The sequence below is a fragment of the Alosa alosa genome, chromosome 13, assembly GCF_017589495.1.
Source record: "Alosa alosa isolate M-15738 ecotype Scorff River chromosome 13, AALO_Geno_1.1, whole genome shotgun sequence".
Taxonomy (NCBI): Eukaryota; Metazoa; Chordata; class Actinopteri; order Clupeiformes; family Clupeidae; genus Alosa; species Alosa alosa.
The window spans coordinates 1,923,801-1,949,729 of record NC_063201.1 but is presented as its reverse complement, the minus strand read 5'-3'; the positions used below and the strand labels follow the sequence as shown (position 1 = coordinate 1,949,729).

Genomic DNA, 25,929 nt, shown 5'->3' with positions numbered 1-25,929 from the left:
TTTTTTGGTTTTGGGGTGTATAACAATATCTGTTAATTTAACAATCTTAGCAGTAAAATATTTTTAGCCAAGAATCCATTCCATATATGGGAGACCTTAGAGATGAGGAAAAACATTGTTGGGTTTAGTTCTACCTCCGGTAGGGGTATGTCAAAAACTAAAGGCCTTTCTGACCATTTGTCACTAGCCTACTACGACTGTTTCCCAAAACCGGCGTACATAGTACTTTGTAAGTTTGGACCATGATAGTTTCAAACTTCAGTAGTCTGGACTAGTTACAGTAATGACATATAGTACCATGTGGACGGGCACACCTGCATATAACAGAGATTACCTTCATTTAATCTGTGAATCATCCATTGGGTTTTTTTTATTCAGTATCATCAAGTTAATTCTTTGGTTTATATAGGCTGACCTTATTAACGACTGCTTTGAACTAACTTTTAAACATCTGTAATTTAAATGTGCTGGTGGTCTTATTGTTGGCTTGTAGAGTTTTGTCACAATGAGCCAAATTCTGCAAAACGTGTGTAAGCAATAAGCAAAAACTGTAATGCTAGTTATTTATTTGATTACAGTTTTTCTCGGTTGTTTACACACATTTTCAGAAAGCATGCCTCATACTCTCAGAACTCTACACACAAATAAAAAAGCACACACACACACACACACACACACACACACACACACACACACACACAATGGGCAAAACCCCTCAATTCCTCTGCAAAATTACATTCAAAACAATGTTATTTCTTCTCAAAATAGTATTTTGCTTTCAAATAACAAACACAACCCATCATATGAATAGACATTTATAAGAACCAGTTGAACACTGACGTGCTTAATGTAAAACACTATGATGAATGGAAAATACTTCTTCTCCATTTAGGCCTTTTTTTGATTAGTGTTACACTTACTAGTACAGACAGTACATACATAACTGTGTCATAAAATATTTGAGAATATTGTTTTTATACTCTGAACACACAAATACACAACAAATACATAACAAATATATTTTATTTTTCCCCACAAAACAATGTAAACAGTGTACATCCCAAACAACACAAAGTTGCACATAGAGTGGTCTACCAAAACAACAGAAGAATTTACTGTACAGTTAGAGTAAAAAAAACTGCTGCATCCTCTCTTCTGTTTCCGTCTGGCCACAGCACAAGCATTATGCTAAAGCTCTGATTGCTAATTGTAAAACTGTGTGACAGGTGTTTGCCCATGTGATGAGTCAGTGTGCATATAGTGGGACATTTAACTTTAGAATTTGAATGGCAGTGTGTTCCTTGTGACAACAAGAGATCTTCTTCATGAATATTGTGCCAAATGCAGAGAATTGTGTGTAGTGTTGTAACAAAAGTGTGCTTTAGAACTGCTTTGAGTGTAAAGCAGGAAATGTGCTTGTAGTTTAGCAGAATTGGTTCAGGGGGTTGTTGCATGAGTTACATGTTGGCCATTGTGTCTCAAGTAGGCTACCAGAAAGTGTAAACAATTGAGAAAAACTGTAATCACCTTCAAAGATTGCAGGAATTTTGCCAAATCATAGGTAAGAATTAAGTCTGATGGTGGGAATAAACTGCAGTCTGAAGAAAATAAGTGATCCCTCAGAGCCCTAGGAATATTTTTTTTTACAAATTCTTTTTGTTTACAAATTCAGGAGAAAAACAATTATTGCAAACTTTTCCTTCAGCTTATATACAAAGTGATTTAACCCTTTCTACAGCTTTAATAACAACGAAATAACAAAATGCACAGTTTTCTGTGCGTTCTGTTTGCTTTGCAGTTTTGCCATCAGAGCCATAGTACATGGTAGACATCTAGTGGTAAGACCTATTATCACACGTTATATGTAGCCTATCTGCATTTACAGTTCAGAAATATCATAGCCTATTATTACATTAACACGTCAATAGGCCCTTAGCCTATCCTAGGCCTACGAAATGTAGCGCCTTCAAAGTTAGCTAAATGTTATGCCTTGACGAATAAATAAATAATTTCATGTTAGCGTGACAATCTTAACAGTAATTCACGTGTGCAACAATATGCATTTTGGGTTTCTTTTAGTTTTATATATAAAAAATAAGGAAAATCAACAGACGAGTTGTAGGCTATGGAACAGCCAAAATCTTCAGTCGGCTAGAGTTTCACAATAAGTGTGCTAGGCTACATCGTCATTCCTGTTATCAGCCAGGCTTTGACATAACTTTGCTTTATGATTAGGCTACTAGGCTGGGCCAGAATAAGGTGTAGGCTAGCCTATAAACTTTACATGAAAAGAGTCGACTTTGGACATAATATCATCACGTCGCATCAGAAAAGCAAAACTGAAATGCAAGGGATAAAGCAGTTAGGACTATAATATGGCTATATTGCCAGATTACAAAAAGACTAGGCTACAGTGAGGGACGTCGGCACAACGCCGATGATGGAATTTTCATCATGGAGACCCTGACGGACCTTCACTCGTGGACGCGCGAGGGCGGTGAAAGCTTGCAGAAGGGAAGTTTTGAAAATCACGTGATAAAAAACTGAGAGTGAAACGAAAGGAACAGAGGAAAACGAAACTTATTATGATTTCCTTGTTATGGTCAGTGTTATAGATAGAGGATCATCAACACATGTAGCACCAGGGCGTAGGCCTACCTACTTAGCGAGCCGCTATTTTGAAAAAGAATCAAGGTCTAAAGATGGAGTCACGTCAGGTTTCTTTGGTAAGTAAATGCCACTGGCAGTCCTTCTTTCTCATAATATGACTAAAAATAAACAACTTTACCCGGGTTGGGCAATCTATATCTGTCTGTCAGTGTCTGTCTATCTGTCTGTCTCTTGTGTATCTTGGTAATAGGGATAGGAATAGGCTATCCTAAACCCGTTCTGTAGAAAGCAGACATTCATGTGTGTTCTGTGCTGATGATGCTATTTCCAATCCCAAAGATTATTGTGATATCTCCTCTACTACTAATGAACTGGGGAAGCCTCGCAGAACCAGCAACACTACCCACAAACATGTTACTGGATAAAGAAAGTCTACAAGGTATGGGTAAAGGTCTTATACAAGAGACAATAAAGAGATGTAGATGATTCCTTTGATTACAAAGCTCATGTATGGGGAATGGGGATGTAGCCTGGCTAGCGCCACCACTTCTCAATGAGACGTGGTCTGGGAACCAAACGTTCATTTTCTCGTATTTGAAAAAAATGCCCAGATCCGTTTATTGGGTGCCACGGATGTCTATCAAATGCGTCTGTGCATAGCTCATCATCGTCTTGCTTTGCCTCCTGTTCTGTGATTGGTTCCCTATCTCAGGCGAAAATTTGCTCAATGGTCTCCAGGCTGCCTTAGCAGTGTGAATCAAATCGCGCGCAAGGCAGCATGGGAACCATAGACATAATATACATAGACGCCGCATCGACCGCTACTCCTTACTAGCGCTGACGAGATTTGGAGCCGCCATCTTGGACCGGTCATCCACTCCACTCAGTGTAATCTGTTTGGCCGGTGAGATGAGCTGTCAGCGCACTTAATTAATCATATCTCACTGAATACCGAACAGATTCTCACACGTTTTTTTTTTGCTGCAAAGGTCATACATGTAGCTATGATACAGGACACATGATTTAGCGTATTTTAATATTCATAGTGGGTTTAACAGTAATAGAATATTCTGATATATGATATAAAGTGACCTGACGTCCGATATCAAAACTGGGAACATAATCCATGTTTGACAGCATAGACAAAACTAGTTTGATACAAGTTTAATGAGTTAAATATAGTTCACAGTTGACAGAAAAGTTCCATCAACAGCATTATTCACAGTCCACAGAAAGGTTCCATAAACATTTAAGTGAGATCAGTGCCATTCAGACATCTGAGGGGTACAAGTAGGCCTATGTGGTTTAGTGACAAACTTGGGTAAATTGACTCAGAATAAGTTGTAAACCTCCCAGTAGAAAAGCTGTATGATACAGGAAACATGGTTGTGTGTATTTTAATATTCATAGTGGGCTTAACAGTAATAGAATATTCTGATATATGATATATTATAAAGTGATGACATCCAATATAAAAACTGGGAACATAACTAATCCACGTTTGACAGCATAGACAAAAACTGGTTTGATACAAGTTTTAATGAGTTAAATTTACAGAAAAAAATCCATTAACATTTTCAGTTCAGTGCCATCAAAAATAAAGTGATGAACAGACATTGGTGTGGCATAAAGGAAATGGAGTAACTGGGTTCAATATCAACAGCATTTGTTAGACAAGTTCCATAAATATTGTAAAGAAAGTGCAAGTTTGTAGGTTTGTTTCTGATCCTTAAAAAACAGACATTGGTTTGGCATAGTAAGTGTAACAGTTCATCAATTCAAGACAAAAAGGTGACTTGTCACTTGTACAGTGTCAATGGGTTCATCAACAGCATCTGTTATTTACAGTTCACAGAAAGGTTCCAGCCCCAATGAAGAGATTAAATAAAAAGGAATTAAGAAACATTTTAGAAACTGCTAAGATCAACCCGTTCATTGCAATCAGTAAAGAATCAGGGAGTGTCTTCACAGGCTCAGTGAGACAGAGTTACCGTCATGCAGTTGGTTCTATGATTTCGACAACTGGTGCATGTCATTTTGTATGTTCCCACCTTGCTAAAATTGCTTGGGTACACTTTGGCTGAGAACAAAAGTGCTTCAGACAGCAGGTGGGCAAATAAGATGGCATAGTAAACTGGGTAAACTCCATAAAAGAGGACTGAGTCAACCAGACGATGGGAAAATGGGACACAGAGTGGCGAATGCAGGTGATGAAGGTGGAGCTCATAAATCAAACATTCAGTCACAGTGTAGCAGATGCCCTGCAGTACTGCAATGAAGAGCTGCACCTTCCTCAGTTCCAGGGGTGTGAGGAGACCGTTCAGTTCATTCACAGTCTTCTTGAACAAGGCAGTTGTTCTGGAGAGATACAAAATAATAAATAAATGAATTAAAAGGAATTTGAGAGGCATCTTATTCTTGTTAGGGTAAATGACATGTGAATAATACAGTGTTGGGCAAGCTACTTCGAAATTTTAGTCAGCTAAACTATCAGTTACTCTGCCATGAATAAAACACTACACAAAACTACCACCCAGGCAAATGTATTAGTAGCCACACAGTAGTAACACAAACACAGCAGTAGGCTAGTTCACTACATAGGAAGCTACTTTAAATTGTGCTAATTTCACATGACAAGAAAAGTGTAGCTTGTCTGGCTAAGCTACTTGATAAATAAAGAAGTTGAGCTATTGAAAAGTTACTTTATTCAGGAAATAGTGAGGCTACCACCAACACACTTAGGCTACAAGTAGCACCTAGCGATTGCCCAATAGGCTAGTCTGTGCCACTTGTGTAAAATTCGCCGGCCAAATCTAGTACGATTTATTTCTACAATAGCCTTCTTGTGTCAGTTGTAATCTAAGTCAGTGTTATGGAATATGACTTATCAAGTCTCAGTTCATAGCCGGGTGAACACCGGTAAAACATAGCCTGGCTAGATGGCTACGATTTTCATACAGTAATATCAAAGATTGCTCCTTCTCAGCTCTGGTAATATTCTATTCACAAAATACAACCAATAGTACGGTTATGTTAAATCTTACTTGTGAAAAGTAAATCCCCCGAGTATGGTCCGCCGATTTGAGAAGGAACATGCTGCACAGTGCTGTCATCTTGTGTCTTCTGCTGCAACGCAACGAGGAGTATGACCGGTCTAAGATGGCGGCCGCATTTCTTGTTTCCAGCAGCCAATGCGGCGTCTATGTATATTATGTCTATGATGGGAACACCCAGGCTAATGGGGATGAGGAATATGTGGTGTACCCCATATTCCGAGTGGTTAGTGGAGTTCGTTGACTATTAAAAGCAAATATATCGGCGCAATGTATGATTCTTATTTGAACCTGAAGCATAGACGGTGGCGCAGTAATATCAACATGCAATGACAGAAATCAATGGGATTTTACAAAATGCCAAATAAAAGACGACAAAAACTGTATTTCGCTACTCTACTTGTTTTGGAACATCAACGAACACCACTAACCACTCGGTGAGTTGCACAGTTTTGAAAACGAACGTTAAGGGTTGTTTTATATGTATGTATATACTCTTTTGATCCTGTGAGGGAAATTTGGTCTCTGCATTTATCCCAATCCGTGAATTAGTGACACACACACAGCACACAGTGTACACACAGTGAGGTGAAGCACACACTAATCCCGGCGCAGTGAGCTGCCTGCATCAACAGCGGCGCTCGGGGAGCAGTGAGGGGTTAGGTGCTCGCTCAAGGGCACTTCAGCCGTGCCTACTGGTCGGGATTCGAACCGGCAACCCTCCAGTTACAGGTCCGAAGTGCTAACCAGTAGGCCACGGCCAGTAGGACATGTTTGAGTAGCCTACTACAGTACGCCCATTGCCAGCCACCCTGAGAAGTGAAAAGGCGATTCAAAACGAGTCAGAAAAGTCGAGACAGGACCAATCGTCAAAATTTTGGTGTCCACCACTCTAGTTCATCCAAAACAAACCAGAAAAGGGCCTTAAAGTGCTAAAAACCGGAATTTTCCTTTAAAATAATGTTTCCAAAATCGTGTCAGTGGTTCATCAACTTGTAACAGGGTGAGCGGCACTTTCTGCATTCGCTTTCGCTTTGCGACAGAGGGAAAGTTCTTTGGTGTTGCTTTAATGGCTAAATATTGATTTAGGCCTACCTCTCCTGTGATGCGTTTCCCTAAAGTGATAATGAGTGTAGATTTTCGTTAGGAACCAAAATGACAATAAACACCATTCAGACAATAAGCACCACTGTTGTTTACCATCAAACAAGACTTTCTCCTTACAAGATAGCAACAATCAGAGGAAGAGTTTAATGACTGCACAAACAGTCCTTTTTATGTCATTACACTTAGAAAGGTAAGAATTATTCAGTTTGTCTACAGGGACATAGATGTGTAGGCCTACTAATATTTTGAACATAGTCTGTGGCTGAAAGTACTGATTTACTTTGACAGCAGGATTGGTTGTTTTTAGATGGGATTTCTCCTTTAATTGTGACAGAGTGAAGTTTGTGGGAAACACAAATCTGTCTGGTTCCTTTCTGATAATTGATAATAATTCAGTCACAAAATAACCCAGATACATACATTCATGCGGTTTGGCATTGCACTCCAATCAACCACTTCTGGGTGAGTGTCACAAAATCTCTCTCTTCCATCTTTGGCTGTCACATCCCAGCATCCCCTTCCTTATGCATACTTGGTGATACATCCACAGTCAATTTAAGCAACTCCGGCAATAAAACACTACTGGTAGCGCTGACTATCGCCAAGAAAACAATCCTCATGAACTGGAAATCTAGGAAAAAAGCTCACATCACTCATTGGAAAAACTTGTTAACAGACTATATATCATTAGAAAACCTATCAACTACAAACTTAATCAATACTCAGGATACAACCTCTCCTTGGTACCCCTTTATCACCTACTTACAGTCCTGACCCTCTTTGCCTGAGTTCCATCTCCACACGATCATAACACACTTCATCAACAGATACACATATCATCGAACACTAGGCAGGGGAGGGTAGCTAAAAAAAAAAAAAAAAAAAAAAAAAAAAAAAAAAAAAAATAATTCAGTTGTAGCCTATATGTTTGCTACTTTTGGTAATCTTTGGTAGTGTTTGCAGAGCTTATGGAAATGTGAGTTGTTGTATATCTACAACACAAATGGGGTTGGGGTTTCATTTTTTCCCTGCACAATACAGGTTGTAAAGGTTGATATTCACACTTTTTTTCCCTTCTTGTGACAGGACCCCTTTCCGGCTCATCATGTTGGAAGGGTGCAGGCCCCCCTCCGAAGCAACCTAGACAAACTTTGTCTCACAATCCATCAGGCGCTTATGAGGCTAAGCTGACCAATGAAATGGAGTCCTCCGAGGACTCTTCCAACCTGAAGTGGGTCTCCATTAAAGACAAACAAATTCCCAGTGATGCAGTCAACATATTTAACGACTACACGTCTCGAAAAGACTTTGTCTGCAGGGCTAATGACTACTGTACATTCGGCTTCCTCAATGAAGGAAGAGGATCTCTTTGTTTTTTTCCATTCCGTGGGTATGAACTTCACACCGACCATTTTGAAGTGCTGGTGAATACTGACAACTTTGAGCGGCTGGAGTGGATGTCTGGCTCAAAAGTGCCTGACCCTGGCATAAAGTTCTGTCAGGATAACTTTGTTGGAAAAAACGAGTATGGCCTGGGGGATATTTTTAAAGGGTACTTCTATCTTCCCTGGGAAGGGAAAGAAATCTGGTACAGTTCTTACGATGTGCTGAGCGTCAACCGGGACATTTTCGATGTGCATTACTCAGATGTGACGTATAATGTCGACCTGGTCAACAGAACACGCCATCCCCCATACACCATCAAGACATTTCGCGTTGAAAACCGTGATTCCCGGGAGGTGACCGAGACGGTCCACATGGAGGTGACCACAGTGAAAGCCAACTCGTGGGAAAGCACTTTCTCCTCGTCCCTCGCTCAGTCCACGTCCATCTCTGCAGGCATCCCGGATTTCGGAAGCGCCAGCATCAGTATCGGCGCCGTGGTGACTCTGACGCTGTCAGAGGGCCACCTGGAGAGCGAGGCCATAACGCAGCGGCAGGATGTGCAGGTCATGGTGCCCCCAGGCTACTACTGTGAGGTACGGATGGAGGGGTATAAGGTGGAGGCCAGCATGCCCTATGGAGGACGCGTCACCAAAACATACAAAGATGGCAAAAAGATGAGCACTACTGTCACCGGCGTCTACGGAGGAGCGCAAACAAGCGGGATCGACTCTAGGGTGGACCCCTGCCAGCCACTAACCACACCAGCTCCAGCACTCAAATTAAGAGTTGGTTCTGCTGCCACCCCTTGGCTTGTGTGTTTGTGTTTTGTATGTGGTGTTGTTATATTGTTGTCAGTGTTGGTCTTTGGTGTGCTCTGCACTCGCAGGCAGCAGTATTTCAGACTGAGGGAAGAAGCAATTTGAATTTGGTATCCAGGGTAACGGATTACATGTCATCTAGATTACGTAATCAGATTACAAAAATCAAGTAACTATAATCAGCCCAGATTACAATAAAAAAATTGTGTAATCAGATTACAGTTACATTGTTGGGGATTACCTGATTACATTTTATCATGCAAACAATGCAACTTTTTATGATAGCCTAAACAGATAGAACAAAATTATTCATACCCCTGGCAAATATTGATTTTCTCTTGACCAATATGTTTGTTCTTAATTTGTACTTAAAATTACACTTGCACATGCCAAAAGGTTGCAAGACAATGTGTTAAAATGTCTGTGTTTTTATCTTTTTTTATATTTTTATGAAAAATTGTGTGTTCAAAATTATTCATATTTTAAACAATCACTGGAAACATCTTTATTTACCACCACAGCTCTCAAAATGGTTCATATAATACCCACCAAGCCTCTTCATGTCTCCACAATGATTGTAGACTGCACCTTTTTAGCAGCAATCTGCGTTTTGAGGCAGGAACGATTATTTGCCATCACTTTGGCCTTGTGCTCACTTTTTTGACAGATTGAGGTCCGCTCTAAAATGTTGATATTGTTCTCTGTTAACCATTTCTGTTTTGGATCATTGTGTGGTTTAATGTTCAAATGCTGCCTTTTGGGGCAGCCATGGCCTACTGGTTAGGGCTTCGGCCTTTGGGCTTGCCGGTTCGACTTCACTAATTCACAGATTGGGATAAATGCAGAGACCAAATGTCCCTCACAAGATCAAAAGATATACTTACTTACTAACTTACATACTATTGGGGCAGGTCTCTCGGCACACAGCCTGATCTTTTCCTCCTAATCTTAATGTAGCCTCTTGTTTTAGTGTTACTGTTTACTTTGAGAAAGTCACCAGGTCCCCCTGGTTGAAAAACATCTCAAAATAATACATTTCTCACCCCCACAATTGAAATGGGCATGGTGTCATTTGGGTTTAATGCTTCCCTTTTTAATGCCAATCTCAGGCCATGTCCCTGGGTCAAAAAAATCCAGCGAAAGCTAAATTCTTTGTCCAGGTGTGCCCTTATAAAGCTTAAGCTGAGTTGTGCATGTTTGGAGAAGAGTGGAGAAGAATAGAATGAGAATTCTTTCATCAATTCTGTGGTGGTGTCTTTTACTTAATGGGCATATTTATTGAAGTAATCTAAAAGTAATCCTAAAATAATCAGATTACGTTACATGTTTTTGGTAATCCAACTGATTACGTTACTGATTACAAAAATGACCATGTAATTTGTAGTCAGTAATGGATTACATTTCAAAGTAATCTGACCCAACCCTGTTGGTATCAATGCATGTGTGAGCTCAGTTCAGGAAGCTCACAGAAATATTTATTATTGTATACCGTTATAACCTTCTCATGCGCAGGGTGCAAAATACATGAGAACTGTCCTCATTACAAGTACATGACAGAATCCAAATATAAAAGCATACATCAAAAGACAAGCCACCACATACCTCTGCCTTGAGAGAGTGGCAAAAGAGGCAGAGGAGGGGGCTACATGAAAACCTAAGGGCTCCCCAGTGTGGGAACCAACTCCTGTCACACCCAAGCCAAACACCACTACTACCTATCCCAGAGGCATGGGCAACTGCAAACTGTGCACAGAACATATGGGGAAATTCAGGGAAGCGTAATTACCCCTGCTACATTAAAGCTGCAGTTGGCAAGTTTGTTTTGATCATATTCACTGAAACTGACACTATGCTCCGACAGAACAACGTAAATCAGCCGGTTTTAGAAAAAAACCCGCACTTCTACCTCCACCTAGAGCCTGTTATTTGTTTTGCAAAATCCACAGCTCCCGGTTCTTCTGGTCCAATCAGAGCAGGGCTGTGTGAGATCTGACTGTCAATCACAGTCTGGTGCAGTCTAGTGCACACTGACGAGCACAAATTCGATGAGAGGGTGCTCTTAGGTAACGTCATGTCTAAGAACTAATATTGCCTGGCAATAGGCTACTACATTGAAATGGCGGCGGCCATGTCTCCAGGCATTTTGGTGTTCAAGTTAACGTTAGTTTGCTTTGCATGTGAACATGACGTGACTTGTGATGTATGACACGAAGCAGTAGCCTAACATTCTCTTGCACTAAAATTAGCATTACAAATCATTTAGATATTAAAATCATATAGCAAATGAATTATATCCTAATGACATACACAATTATAGCCTTATGATATATTACAAAAAAAACGTCGAGTCATCGTGAGTGCGAATGCACGAGTCCGAGTCGAAGTTCGAGTCATTCGGTGCTCAAATCCAAGTCAAGTCACAAGTCTCTAAATTTAGCTAATGACTCGGACTCGAGTCCGAGTCTCGGACTTGAGTACTACAACACTGGCTCGGTGGTAGTGGGGAAAGGGCATGAGAGTTGTAAACATTCAAAATGTTGGCTAAGTCCCCTCAATCTGTCAGACTTGCCAACTGCAGCTTTAAAGTGTGGCGCTACATGTGCCTCTGTTTTCTTAGTCACTGAGCTTTAGTCCACCTGTTAATTATCCTAGAGACCCATTATTTCCAAGTCTTTTTTCATGTTTTGCCAGGGTAACTGTTATGCAATTAAAATACTGTGCCTTAATAAAAAGGTGTCTGTGATGCACAATACTGTTTCAATACTTGAAAGCATGCATTATTCATTTTTGGAAATGCTAAGAGTTGCTTCTTTTTAATTGTTTACCTGAATGCTATGACACTTTTTTAAATAAAGAAGTGTAGTCTATGTTGAAGTACATTGGATTTATAGTTTTTATTTATTTTACCGTGGTATCGATTTGGGTATCCAAGTTCAAGTCCAATAGGACAAAAAACTCTTTTATTCCTAGTGCAATACGCCTGCTAAATTTGCACAATTTTGCTTTATTGCACAGAAACGATTCTGATGAGCATCTGTCAGGAACGTAGATTGATAAGACAGAAACGATTCTGATGAGCATCTGTCAGGAACGTAGATTGATAAGACAGAAACGATTCTGTTGAGCATCTGTCAGGAACGTAGATTGATAAGACAGAAACGATTCTGATGAGCATCTGTCAGGAACGTAGATTGATAAGACAGAAACGATTCTGATGAGCATCTGTCAGGAACGTAGATTGATAAGACAGAAACGATTCTGATGAGCATCTGTCAGGAACGTAGACTGATAAGACAGAAACGATTCTGATGAGCATCTGTCAGGAACGTAGACTGATAAGACAGTTTCTTACTTTCTTATTTTCTTTCTTAACCTTCTTAACTTATATTAACCTGTGTCTTTTACCCCATCTTGTGTCCTTTACCCCATCTTGTGTCCTTTACCCCATCTTGTGTCTTTTACCCCATCTTGTGTCTTTTACCCCATCTTGTGTTATATTATCTGTGTCTTTTACCCCATCTTGTGTTATATTATCTGTGTCTTTTACCCCATCTTGTGTCTTTTACCCCATCTTGTGTTATATTATCTGTGTCTTTTACCCCATCTTGTGTCTTTTACCCCATCTTGTGTTATATTATCTGTGTCTTTTACCCCATCTTGTGTTATATTATCTGTGTCTTTTACCCCATCTTGTGTCTTTTACCCCATCTTGTGTCTTTGTGTATCTTGTGCTATTTATGCACCTGACTGCGAGACAAGTTTCCCTTTGGGACAATAAAGTTAAACTGAACTGAACTGAACTGAACTGAGTTGTGGAATTTCACTCGTATCGACTGCTACATTTCTGCTATTGTGATATATATGTCTACCATATGTCTACACTCCTCCACTGACTTCTTTTATGAACATACTGAACATTACAGTAGTAATATGAATCTTTGCTTCGCCACCATCAAGGACTTGTCTTTGTAGTATTACGATTTTGTCAAATAGTAGCCAACAATAATTATTGTAATGTAATTAATTGTACCCCTCCACCCCCCAAACCACAGTAGGGAAACACTAGAAATTACGATCAACAGAAATCAGACCAGGTGGCCTTAAGTTAGTATAGCATGATTGTCCAGTGGACATTGGACATTAGACATAATTAGACAGAAATTGCTTTTTTACTTTTTTCTTGGAGAGATAGAACGATTCATCTTCTTTACATCATTTTCCAGCTTATTCCATAACTGGAATCCCCGGCAAGTGACTCTAAAGGTTGTGTGTTTTTGTGTTTCCGTTTTTTCTCCCTTTATAAGGAGTTTATTTCTGTTTATTTAAGTGTGTAACACTTTAAAGTTTAGAATCTTGTTTTTGTTTTTCATGGCATCACAGCTTTAGAGCTCAGTGGAATGGGTTTGTTGGAAAAAAACTACTTGCAATGGCCTTTCCTGTGAACAGCCATTGTGAGGACGCCGTTATTGTGAGACCTCACCACTGAGTGAATGTTTATGCATTTGCGCAAACTCCTAAGAGGGCCTGTCTGGAGAGGCTGCCACCCAATGTGTGGGCCAGAAGTGACTCCATCCTCCGCTCTGAGGGGAGCTTTGCCATGATATTGTCTACTGTTGGCTCTCAACCTGGAAAACTTGTGTAATCATGGCTTGATATCCTTCCTGTGCTATTCAACCTCAGAAGGGTTGGGAATTTCCTGCTCAAGCTCCTTGATGCCGAGGCTACAATCAGCATTCACCTCGAATGATTCGGTAGTACGGTAGGAAAAGCATGTTTACTGTAATGATAATGAGAATATTTGTTGTACTGCTCGCTACGTTTATGTAATTTTCTCATTACTCACTGGTGCTGCTGGTAGAGCGAGAGTGCTGTTGTGCCGTGTGGCAGCGTTTAGTTGCCACCGTGTCTGCCGAGGCTGGGCAAGTCAGCCTGTGTTTAACCATAAACATCTGTTTTAGATGGAGCTGGTGGACGTTATGATACTGTGTCTTCTGCTGCACTGGGCACACCATGCAAATTCACAGGAGAATGCCATCTCTGAAAAGGAACTTGATCGTAAGTTACGACTAAACACTGAAATGGAAGACACTTAAGTATTCTTGGATGTAGAGTGAGAGGAGAAGGTTAAGCTGTCGAGGTCGTAAATCATCAAGTAGCCTACTGATGATGATAATGATAAAGTGAGGGAGGATAGGAGCAGGCTTCACTCAATGTGTATACTTTTAAACTTTAAGAGTGCTGGCCTGGACAGTTAGAATACGTGAAGTAGGAGAGAGGCCGCACTATGCATATATACTTGATGATAATGATAAGCCATGATGTAACTATGTAAATGTAATCTCAACAAGCAGATAAATAATGGAGATTATTATACTCAGATGTATATATTGATATTCTTCCCAATGACTCAAATAATGATTGGCTGTTTATGATATGCGGCTGTTTATGATATGCGGCTGTTTATGATAATGAGTTCCTGAGGTTCTCTCACAAACCATAATGACATGCCTTTGGTTGGTTTTAGATGCCTGCAGCGTGGCATGTTCCTTGCTCATAGCTACATTAGTCCTAGCATCCACTTGCTAGCTACTAATATCTCATTGAGCAATATCTATAAATGCTCAAGCAAAGCATTTTTGACTACATATAATAAAATAGACCTGTCATGACCAATGTCCTGTTCTTGTCAGTATAGTTTATGTAGCCTAATATAGCTTCTTTATGAATTTTAAAGATACTTTGTAGCCTCAGTTTGTCTGGACACATAGCATGTTCTAGAGGAGTGTTTCAAATGGAAAACTCTCACAGAATGCTCCAGTGGCCAAGGACTAATTTTAGATCCTGGACATGCACTGTGCTGCTGTGGGTGAAAGACTTGGCGTATGTCAAATAGACAAACACATCCATTACACATTCCCATTCTTACATCCATTACACATTCCCATTCTTATATCCATTAGACATTCCCATTCTTCTTTCTGATATGTCAACTTTGTTTTGCTCCTAACTATTAGAACTGATGGCCCTTTCTACTGTAAAAGCCTTCTGTCCCACAGTAACAGGACATGTTCCATGGGAGGGTTTGTTAGAATGACGAGAACGAAGAAGTCAGAATAAAGTGAAATAAGGCTTACTGTTGTGCAGTTAGTAGATGAATCAATTACTATAATAGCAACTATTTACCAAATATGATGATATAGTAATTCCATTATAAGAATATATATTTTTTGTGATATTTTTTGTGTGTGTGTGTGTGTGTGTGTGTGTGTGCGTGCGTGTGTGTGTGTGTGTGTGTGTGCGCGCGCGCGCGCGTGTGTGTGTGTGCATGCTTAAATAGGAGGCGGCTATAACACGTTACAAGATGTCAGCAAGCTTTGATTGATAGATTGTTTGTAAGGCCACACCAACAATACATTTGCCAAATTATTGTCAATTACCGTCACTGACTAAATGATTTTGTCTTCCCTGTCAAACTTCTCCAGGCGGTGCCTTGGATCCCAAACTGATGGAAGTCAAACCCAGTCTGAGAGTGCCTATACATCTAGCTGAAACTGTGAACCTCTCTACTCCAGGTGAGACAACCAACTTGCGATGGATCTCACCAGAAATAAAAGGCAGAAATAATGCAGTCCCCCTCAACGCATTCAGCATCTACAACAACTACACTTCTCGAGAGGAGTTTGTCTGCAGGCCCTGGGGCATCTGTGCTTTGGGCTTCATGACGGAGGAAAGAGGCTTCTACTGCTACTATTCCCTGCGAGGCCAGCAGCTTCTGACTAATCATTTTCAGTTTTTGCAAAACAGGAAGAACTATGAGTTGCTGGAGTGGAAATCGGGCCAAAATGGAAGCGTTCCAGAATACAGCATTAAAATCTGCAATCATAACTTTGTTGGGAGGAACGAATATGGCCTGGGAAATGTTCACTCCGCCATGAAAGTATTTTTTCTCCCCTGGGAAGGGCAGGAGTACTGGTATCAGGAATATGAAGTGTTGACCGTCAATCGTGATCCGTACCACCTGCTTGTTTTCAAAATGTCCTACGACACCAAAAAGATTAATGTCATCACTCATCCTTCTGAGGAGTTGATGGAGTCCATTTGCATGCCCAACAACAACAGCAAGGAGATAGTTAAGGAGGTGTACATGCAGACGAAGCACGAGAAACTCAACATTTGGGAACCAAGTCTCAGTATGCAGCACATGCTGACAACTAACTTCTCGGTCAAAATTCCGGAAATCATCCAGTTGAGGGAAAACCGCTCCCGGATGGGAGCGGATGTTTCCGTATGGAGCGGTTACAAGTACCGCGAGAACGTGTCTCTCACATTGGACCACACCGCTGCCATCAAACCTGGCTACTGCTGTCGGGTCAAGATGGTGGGCAAGAAGACGGAGGTCACCATGCCCTTCTGGGCTGAGGTCATCAAGCGGTACCTCAACGGGACGACGCACATGGCGTCGGTCGTCGGCCGCTACATGAGCAAGGAAATGGGAGGGATCAAAGGAGTGGCGGGCGACTGTGAGCCAATCAACAATGTCACCTCAGAGCGCAGCAAGCCAAGCCAAGCTGAAACACCACCAGGGACGGGTGCTGCTAGTGCCTTATCCCCTTGGCTGGCCTCCTACATCATCCTTGCACTTAGCTTGGCAGCTTTTGGTGTAGCACTGTAGTAATGCCCTGCTTGTTATAGTGGCTGCTAAAAGTGTTGACAGTGAAATTCTCTTGTAACTTTGTGGAGAGATACACCAGCCGGAGAGATACCAATGAGCTTCCACTGCCACATTTTGACTTGCATTCTGAGCACACACTCACAAACACACGCACAATTGCATCATATGGAATTGAACTGTCAATGCTGACAGGGCACGCTTACAGTGCAGTTGCCGGATTATAAATGTTGTCACGGTAACAGCAGTGTTGTCACGTTAACAGTGTCTGCCTGCTCGAGGTGCACCTGCTGTTTATAAATGTTGTCACGGTAACAGCGGTGTTGTCGCGGTAACAGTGTCTGCCTGCTCAAGGTGCACCTGCTGTTTATTGTTTACTTGCTTAACACGAACATTATTCTGTTTTAATTATAATGCACCTCCATCAGGCTTTCCATTACACTTGCTCCCTCCCCTCCTCTTCTCTCCTCCTCTTCTCTTCTCTCTCTCCTCCTCTCTCTCTTCTCCTCCTCCTCTTCTCTCCTCCTCTCCTCTCCTCTTCTCTCTCTCTCTCTCTTCTCTCTCTCCTCCTCTCCTCTTCTCTCTCCTCTCTCTTTTCTCTCTCCTCCTCTTTTCTCCTCCTCTCCTCTCCTCTTCTCCCTCCTCTCCTCTTCTCTCTCTCCTCCTCTTCTCTCCTCCTCTCCTCTCCTCTTCTCTCTCTCCTCCTCTCTCTTCTCCTCCTCCCCTCCTCTTCTCTCCTCCTCTCCTCTTCTCTCTCCTCCTCTCTCTTCTCCTCCTCCTCTCTTCTCCTCCTCCTCTTCTCTCTCTCCTCTCTCTTTTCTCTCTCCTCCTCTTCTCTCCTCCTCTCCTCTCCTCTTCTCTCCTCCTCTCCTCTTCTCTCTCTCCTCCTCTTCTCTCCTCCTCTCCTCTCCTCTTCTCTCTCCTCCTCTCTCTTCTCCTCCCCTCCTCTTCTCTCCTCCTCTCCTCTTCGCTCTCCTCCTCTCTCTTCTCCTCCTCCTCTCTCTTCTCCTCCTCTTCTTCTCTCTCTCCTCCTCTCCTCTCCTCTCCTCTCTCTCCTCCTCTCTCTTCTTCTCCTCCTCTCTCTCCTCCCCCTCTCTCTTCGGGTTCTGAATAAGTCCCTGTCCTGTCATTCTACCTCTCTCAGTCACTGACCAATCGTATGCAACTAATTTCCCCTTGAGGCCAGGCTCTGGTCACGTGGTCTCACTGTTGTTTAAAGGGAGTTTCCCCCTGCCATTGTTAAGTGTGTGTGTGTGTGGGGGGGTCTATTTTGTTTTGAATGCCACCTGTACCTACATCCACAACAATGTTCACTGAATCAATAGTCAGCTCTTCTTTTTCTTCTTTTTGTCTGCAGTTGTTCTTAAAGCTTCTTTATACACAGAATGTTGTTGTTCTTTGTTGTTCTTAAAGGTTCTTTATACACAGAATGTTGTTGTTCTTTGTTGTTCTTAAGGTTCGTTATGCTCATGATGCCATCAAAATTCTACAGTGCATCATCAACATGTCATTATATAGTGTATTATTGAGACCGTATAATACATTACAATACATGTATTATCGATACATTAAAAAGCCACACATTGTCACTCATATCATTGAAACAGTTTATTGATTCTCTCATCCATTGTATCCACAAGAAGTCATGTTAGGGCTAGAAATACACAGACACCAGGGGCCAACAAAGGTGGTTGGCAGGACAGAAAGAAAAAAGAAATCCGATTTTAAAGAAAGAAATGAGTTAGCGGCTAAATGGCTGCATACGGCATTGCTCAGTCCTGATATAATCACAACTCCTCTTCACAATCTCTGAAATAGCTTACGTCTGCCGGGGATTACAATATGCCATAAGACAGTCTGTTCGGCTAAGACACATCAGGGCACTGATAAACTGCTTTGAACAAGCTTCCTATGTACCACTCGAGCTGTACTTGACAACTTAGAATGTATATTACCTTACATACAGCTTGCATATCCTTTACATGATAAGCTAATTAACTGGATCACATTAAATTCTCTATGGGCCCTAGTTTGAAAGATGGACAAAGTGCAAAGTCAACCAGAAGTCTAACTAAAGCTATTTTAATAACCAGGCAAAATCAATTTGCTAACCATGGCAAGGACCTTAAGCAGAGACTATGAGTGGTTCACACTCTGAAAAAGGTGACTAGACAAAGTGTTGCAACTTGTCACCTTCTTCAGGTGTGAAGCAACGCGAACCACTCGTAGTCTTTTCTTCACAGTATTGGTTCTTACGCACCTGGACTAAAAAACTGAACGCAACAACACTTCCTGTCCTTCTAAGTACCTTAAGCATGAATGTTGATGAGTTCACTTAATGCTCCCACATGTAACACATTGACTATATAGTCCAAGCATGAGAATGTTGCTTGATGACAGACTTTTACACTTTTGCATATCGTTTAAATTAGGACCCTTTCTCCCCCTCTCTCCTTTTGGTTGTTAAAACATGAATATAATCTCCTTCTAATTCTTCAAAGTCACAGTGTAGCCAACACATCCCAATAAATTGCATCTGATTTGCTATAATGACTCAGCACATAGCCTACAGCATAGAGCATGGCCTGCATTCAATCAGCAGAGCTTCTTAGCACCAACACACAAGCACAGTGGATAATTCTAATTCACAAGGAGACACACATACTGCATATCCCAGCACAAAGCCCACGAAGATAACGACACAAATAACACATTTATTCATCTTGGCTACGAAAAAATACTGAGTTGCTGTTCTCCTGCATTCTCGCTTGCTTTGTTTTCTACAAAATAGTCTCTGCACAAAAATAGCTTCCGAATCTGACATTATGAGAATCTACTGAACGTTGTTTCGTTTGTTATCACAATTAGAAAAATATAGATTTCAATATTTAGGAGGTGATCCATAGATTAGAACAATGCATGTATTTCAGTGCGTGTGTATGTGAGTGCATGTGTCCATGTGAAAAGTGTATGTTGTGTGAGCAAGTACAGTGTGTGTGTGTGTGTGTGTAAATGAGTATTGCATATGAGTTGTGGTTTCAGGGAGGGGAGACTCCCGGCCTCTCTGCGTCAGATCCGAAGAGCTCTTTGTACAGGGGTGGGAAACTGGAGTGCACAGTCAGTGGATAGAGCTGCTGGAACCAGCGCAGCTTCTCGATGTGCAGAGAGCACAGGGCCTTCAGCATCGCCACCTTCTCGTCTAGCTGAATGACCACACAAACACAAACAGGGTGGTCAGTGCAGGAGCCATTGCAGGCTAATGATGGCCATTGCAGGCTAATGATAGCCATGCTACATTAGGAAACCGTACTGCCCACTGCCCTGTTTTTGCCAAGTTGGCCAGCAGGTCTCCCTTTCAGGTGTTACCCACTCAGCCCCTCCCTCTCCCTCCTCATCTGTGTTTTAAAGTCTTGATGCTTTCATTTTTGAGAATTTGTTTTGGCTTTCCTCCATGTACCTATTTTTCTTCTTGAAATATTCTCTCTCTTGCTCTCTCTCTCTTTTGCTTTCTTATTCTATTATATTTATAAACAACCATACCGCCCTTGTCCAGTGTGCGGGTCTCTTACCCTGTGCAGCAGACTCTCCTGGTGCTCCCTGTGGAGGATGTGACTCAGTGCCAGCTCAATGTCCTTCCTCATCCTCTGCACTCGGCCTCTGTCCTCAAGACCAGGGCGGTCTACACACACACACACACATGCAGACACACACACACTCACACACACACACAGACACACACACATGCAGACACAGACAGGCACGCACGCACACACACACACACATAGGATAAATAAATAATGTAAGGAAGCCAAAAGTTGAGCCAGCAAAATTTCAACATTTGGCACACTTGCCAGACACAGAGGGGAAATGTGTATAAACATCAGATCGTAAAACAACAAGGAGGGGACTTCCTTCTGGAGTACACAAACAACAATTCAAAATTCCGTTTGGGTCTTAGTTCTTACCGGGGTTAATGAGCACCAGCGCACTGAAGATCGCCACCTGCTGTTCCGTCAGCCTCAGTGCACACATGCTATGAGCGAAGTCGAACACAGCGTTTATCAGGTCACCACACACTAGGCCACACAGAGAAAGAAAACAGTTAACATCGTGTATGTAACAATAAAACAATCACAGTTAACATCGTGTATGTAACAATAAAACAATCACAGCATTCCGTTTTGGACTGTGTTTATCTAAACAGGTAAAAGAAGAATATCACAATCATTTTGTGTCAAATCCATGTTTATTAAATTGCTCCTAGACCTAATCTTCTTGTCAAACTTGTACTTACAAACATATTCTGTGTGTGAGTTCAGAGGAATGAGTGACTTACTGAGAGTTTTGAAAACTTCAGTCCCAGCGAATTTTCCATCAAAATAAACAGTGCTGTTCTCTGTGTTGAACAGCCTGCTCATCCTGACAAGAACTACCTCCATTGAGCCTGGGGGGGTGACAGAGAGCAAACAAAGAGTGGGATTCTGGGATGCCTCGGCCTGCTAATCGAGCGTACAGCTCTTATATGCTGGGCCTGCTCAGAAAGCACTAGCCATATGCCGAACTATCCCCTCCCTCTATATCTTTTGACCAATCACCTATACTCTTCTGCTTGACTGACATGCCAGAGGCTCAATCTCTTACTCTGGGAGTCTGTGCTATTGGCGGCAAAGTTCTTGAGCACATTTGAAAGAGAAAAGGAGGCATTGGTATCATGTCTTGGGTCACTGTGAGACTGACAGTTACACACCACTCTTAAGCAGATTGATCTGGTCGTCCTGACGAATCTGACGAAACCCTGGCAACCTTTTGGCAAACTCGACTACGAACTGCACGGCGTCACTCAGTTTATCGGCACACAGTTGCCACATCTCATCCACCGTCTGAGGAGACAAAGAGAGAGAGAGAGCGAGAGGGAGAGAGAGAGAGAGAGAGAGAGAGAGAGAGAGAATATAAAATAAAGAAAGAGAGAGACAACAGTAGGGAGAAAGTGAAAGTAGTTAGAGAGAGAGATAGAGCGTGTGAACTGTGAACATGTCAAAGGCCTCTTGATTTTTAACCACTGAAATCAAGAAGGGAGGGGCTGAATCTGTGGCCAAACACCGAAGGAAAACAAAACAAAACATGGCATGTGAGTGTGTGTGTGGAGCGGAAAGAGCTTTATGGTATGGTACGGTGTCTGCGCTGGCCGTTGCTGGACGCCTGTGTACCTTGCTGTGGTATATCTGGACCTCCTCTCTGGTGAAGATCTTCCACCGCAGAGCCTGCAGCTCCTCCACAGGGTACTGAGAGGTCTCTCGGTGCGAACGCACGATGCTGTCACACAGCTCCTCTGTACATACACACACAGATACATACACACACACACACACACACACACACAGACACACACACACCAGACCAGAATAATCAGATATGTTACTCTAAACCTGATCAAAGGAAATATTACAGTAAATGTAAATATCATTATGTGTCTACATAGTTATTACTGCTGATGTTGTTGTAGTTTTATCACTGAACAGACTCATTGTACCGATGCGTATGTGCAGCAGGGAGGTAGGGTAGTGGCAGTAGGGGTCCTCTGGATCATAGGGGTGCAAGTCCGGGTCAGTCCCAGGCATCCGCAGAATGCCCTGGTTGGGAGAGGACTGCCTTGAGTCAACTAGTGGGACAGAGAGAGAAAGAGGACAAACTCTTATTCTTCAAACATGCACACAGACCAGAACATTCTGCCACAAAAAAAAGAAAAACACACAACAAAAAACTGCTGACCACTGAAGAGTTCATCATCAGTATATGGACCCTGTAGTCCATGACTAATGTAGGAGTAGAGTCTGTAGTCCATGACTAGTGTAGGAGTAGAGTCTGTGTAGGAGTAGAGTCTGTAGTCCATGACTAATGTAGGAGTAGAGTCTGTAGTCCATGACTAGTGTAGGAGTAGAGTCTGTAGTCCATGACTAGTGTAGGAGTAGAGTCTCTGTGTCCTGCAAGGCTCACCCCTGCTGTCTGCCAGTCCGTTACGGCCTGCCCTCCTCTGGACGCTCCGGTAGTGCAGGCCCGCAGCCTGGAGCTCGCCTGGATGACACACCAGGTGCGGGTGCACCTCCGGGCCACAGCGCTGCAGCTCAGGGTCCATGGGGAAGGTGTAGGGCGCCAAGGGCAGGGGCTGGAGCAGGTGAGAGGAGCCTCCGCAGGGTTCTTTGCCTGGGCAGTACGTGGGGCCCAGAGCCTGGACACCGGCCGTGCACACCTAGATAGATAGATAGATAGATAGATAGATAGATAGATACTTTATTGATCCCCAAGGGGAAATTCAAGGTCTCAGTAGCATACAGACAACACATACATTCACTAACAGCAGAACAAAGTAATTAAAAGTATATAATATAAAAAACACAACTAAGCAATAAGGACAGTAGAAGATAAAGAATATACTAAATATACTAAAATACAAATTAAACTAAATAACAAAAAAAACAGTATCCACATAGTGGGTGATTAATCAATCAAGAGGCGCTTGCAATGACTGAGGCAGGGACTGAGCCTGTGATTCTCTGTGCATAGTAAGGTATGGTGCTCTGTGTGAGTGAGTGTCATGGTGATGGTGCAAATGAGTAAGTCCAACAGTGCAACAGTGCAAGAATAAAGTCTAGAGACCAGCATAAAATAAATATGGACATATCAGCCAGTAGGCAAGGTAATATAAAAAATATAGAAAAAACTATATCTACATATACAGTATCTATATACCGTATTTTCCGGACTATAAGTCACACTTTTTTTCATAGTTTGGCCGGTACTGCGACTCAGGTACAACATATTTATATATATGTTTTTTCCCTCTTCATGACACATTTTTTGACTAGTGCGACTTATACTCAGGTGCGACTTATAGTCCGGAAAATACGGTATATATATATCTATAGAACTATATTAAGAAACGGAAAATACGGTATATATCTATAGAACTATATTAAGAAATGGTACCTGGAGCCGCCTCTGCTGCTGCTGCTGCTGCTGCCGGTGTCGTTCCACCTCGGCGATCAGAGAGTCCCGCTGCCGCTTGGACATTCGGCCGAACTTCACAGCTGAAACAGGAACGCAACACACATAGTAAATAAGCATTAGCACATTTTTCATGCACAGAGTGCAATTGGGGCAGCCGTGGCCTGCTGGTTAGCGATGGGATGGCTCAATAGCAAAGATTCTAGAACAGAGCTCTGTTCTAGAATCTTTGCTCAATACTCTAGAATCTAGTGCAGAGGCACTGCCCCTTTTCGTTTCCTACATCAGGCTCCCAAAGGAGGGCTGGGGGAGTTAGAACAAGAACTCAACACAACTCAACACAACTCAACACAACTCAACACAAACAATGCAAAGAATGGGAAAACACATGGCCAATCATTAACAGTTAACACATAGAACTTAACACATCACATTTGAAACATAACGCTATTTGGACAAGCCAGGTTTGACCCTCTTTGATCTCCCTTCTCATTCATTCTCCCTCTCTCTCTCTCTCTCTCTCATTCACTCTCTCTCACTCTCTCTCTCTCTCTCATTCACTCTCTCTCTCTGTGTTCGCACCATCTCGGCTCATGCCCTGAGCCACACATTTCTTGAGGCGGCAGCTCTGGCAGCGGGTGCGGCTGGCGCGGTCGATGGGGCAGTTGCTCTGCCGTGAGCACGAGTACGACACGCTGGACTGCTGGCTGCGCCGGAAAAAGCCCTGACGGAAATGAAGAAAGAGACAGAGAGACGAAAAGAGAGAGAGAGAAAGATTAGAGTAGAATATTGCTGACTTCATTTAATATTACACTTATTAATGTATTCCATTGTTTCTTTGGGGAAATTGACTTTTACAGCAATGCCCTATGGTCGAACATTCAAAGAGATAGAATTAAAAATATATATTCAAAAAGGAAATGTTGTGTAAAATAATAACTATGATAACAAAGAGTATAAAGAGCACAGAGAAAAGAGAGAGGAAACAGAGAGAGAAACAGAGGAAGATAAATAAGACAGATAAAACAGAGAGAGGTGGCACTCACTCACCTTACATCCCTCACACGTGATGACTCCATAGTGAACCCCTGAGGACTTATCTCCACAGATCTTACAGGGGATCACCTCAATTTGAGCTGTATACCCACACGAGGGAAACGACAGCCAGAGCCAGGCAGAGATGAAGAAATAGATAGAATAGATAGACGGATAGACAGAGAGAGAGGGAGAGAGACAGAGAGAGAGAATCAGTTATCATGTGTCTACACAAGGGGGCAGCACTGAGCTGGTGCTATTGTGGTCCTTTCACCTGTCAGTCACTAGCAAGTCTCTCTTTGCTGATCTGGCTCAGATATGAACACTACTCACTATTTCCATTCTGGAAATACCGCCAGGCACTGGCGCACTCATAGGGCCCAGTTCAGACTACTGCCGGACTTCAGGTCCCCAAAGTTAGACTTAAATTAAAAGTAAATCTGTTTCTTTGAAATACCAAACTGAATGATTCAAGTATGTTTGCAATGCTGGAATAAGGGAAACTAAGCACCTGGAACTGTTCAACAACAATGGAAAAGGAAGAGCATAAGTGTCATGGGAAGACATGTGACATGTGAAGGATTTTCACTGTGTTTTGAGACAAGAGCTAAATCAAATAAATAGGCTAATAGAAGTAGATGACATAAGTCAGCACTAAACACTGTCCATTTGTCCATTTCTCCACCAGACAAACATGTGTGGTATAAATACTCTCATCAATGTCTGTATCTATAAACACAAATGCATACGCTAGTGCGCACACACACACACATGCGCATGCATGAACGACACACACACACACACACACACACACACACACAGAGAGGAGAGAGAGAGAGAGAGAGAGAGAGAGACAGTGCACACTTGTTTTGTAACAGACTAAAGAGATAATCCATAAAGCCCTATTAAGTCATCTTAATCTAATAGAGGAAACGCCAGAGAGGAGAGGAGAGAGGAGAGGGAGGGAGGGGGAGGAGGGAGGGAGGGAGGGAGGGAGGAGGAGAGGAGAGGAGGAGGAGGGAGAGGAGAGGGAGGGAGGAGGGAGGGAGGGGAGGGAGGAGAGGGAGGGGAGGAGGAGGGGAGAGGAGGGAGGGAGGAGAGGAGGGGGAGGGAGGGGGAGGAGAGGAGAGGAGAGGAAAAGTGATGACACGCATGAAATGCTGGCTGTTAGATAGATAGAAACACAGATAAACAGATAGATAGACAGACAGACAAATAGATAGATAGATAGATAGATAGACAGACAGAC

General features: G+C 42.3%; 3 protein-coding genes across 6 annotated transcripts in view; 2 read left to right on the top strand and 1 right to left on the bottom strand.

Annotated features, from left to right (window-relative positions):
- Nucleotides 1-2,438: 2,438 nt before the first annotated feature.
- On the top strand, nucleotides 2,439-9,429 carry LOC125305848 (natterin-3-like). The gene is made up of 3 exons (XM_048260872.1): nucleotides 2,439-2,726; nucleotides 2,950-3,049; nucleotides 7,857-9,429. Exons 1-3 carry the CDS (start codon nucleotides 2,703-2,705, stop codon nucleotides 9,077-9,079), a joined length of 1,347 nt encoding a protein of 448 aa, XP_048116829.1. The 5' UTR covers nucleotides 2,439-2,702; the 3' UTR covers nucleotides 9,080-9,429.
- Nucleotides 9,430-13,577: 4,148 nt separating this feature from the next.
- Nucleotides 13,578-17,163, top strand: LOC125306089 (natterin-3-like). Its single transcript, XM_048261245.1, has 3 exons — nucleotides 13,578-13,733; nucleotides 13,933-14,029; nucleotides 15,457-17,163. Exons 2-3 carry the CDS (start codon nucleotides 13,933-13,935, stop codon nucleotides 16,644-16,646), a joined length of 1,287 nt encoding a protein of 428 aa, XP_048117202.1. The 5' UTR covers nucleotides 13,578-13,733; the 3' UTR covers nucleotides 16,647-17,163.
- A 1,073-nt stretch (nucleotides 17,164-18,236) lies between these two features.
- The window catches only part of rorc (RAR-related orphan receptor C), a 39,155-nt gene continuing 31,462 nt past the window's right edge, over nucleotides 18,237-25,929 (bottom strand). For all 4 annotated transcript variants that reach the window (XM_048261243.1, XM_048261244.1, XM_048261240.1 and 1 more), the window contains 11 exons: nucleotides 24,696-24,781; nucleotides 24,228-24,369; nucleotides 23,628-23,728; nucleotides 22,638-22,890; nucleotides 22,174-22,302; nucleotides 21,851-21,972; nucleotides 21,391-21,523; nucleotides 20,980-21,087; nucleotides 20,609-20,719; nucleotides 20,213-20,322; nucleotides 18,237-19,846 (listed from right to left, as the gene is read on the bottom strand). In XM_048261243.1, the coding sequence (XP_048117200.1) occupies nucleotides 19,682-19,846; nucleotides 20,213-20,322; nucleotides 20,609-20,719; nucleotides 20,980-21,087; nucleotides 21,391-21,523; nucleotides 21,851-21,972; nucleotides 22,174-22,302; nucleotides 22,638-22,890; nucleotides 23,628-23,728; nucleotides 24,228-24,369; nucleotides 24,696-24,781 (1,460 nt within the window). In that variant the 3' untranslated portion in view covers nucleotides 18,237-19,681. The remainder of the gene's footprint in view (nucleotides 19,847-20,212; nucleotides 20,323-20,608; nucleotides 20,720-20,979; nucleotides 21,088-21,390; nucleotides 21,524-21,850; nucleotides 21,973-22,173; nucleotides 22,303-22,637; nucleotides 22,891-23,627; nucleotides 23,729-24,227; nucleotides 24,370-24,695; nucleotides 24,782-25,929) is intronic.

Excerpts from the sequence above, each read along its gene's own strand:
- LOC125305848 (XM_048260872.1), top strand. The coding sequence starts at position 2,703 with ATGGAGTCACGTCAGGTTTCTTTG. Across the intron at positions 2,727-2,949 it reads AGTCACGTCAGGTTTCTTTG|ATTATTGTGATATCTCCTCT; the intron begins GTAAGTAAATGC and ends CCAATCCCAAAG. Across the intron at positions 3,050-7,856 it reads GGATAAAGAAAGTCTACAAG|GACCCCTTTCCGGCTCATCA; the intron begins GTATGGGTAAAG and ends TTCTTGTGACAG.
- LOC125306089 (XM_048261245.1), top strand. The coding sequence starts at position 13,933 with ATGGAGCTGGTGGACGTTATGATACTGTGTCTTCTGCTGCACTGGGCA. Across the intron at positions 14,030-15,456 it reads CTCTGAAAAGGAACTTGATC|GCGGTGCCTTGGATCCCAAA; the intron begins GTAAGTTACGAC and ends AAACTTCTCCAG.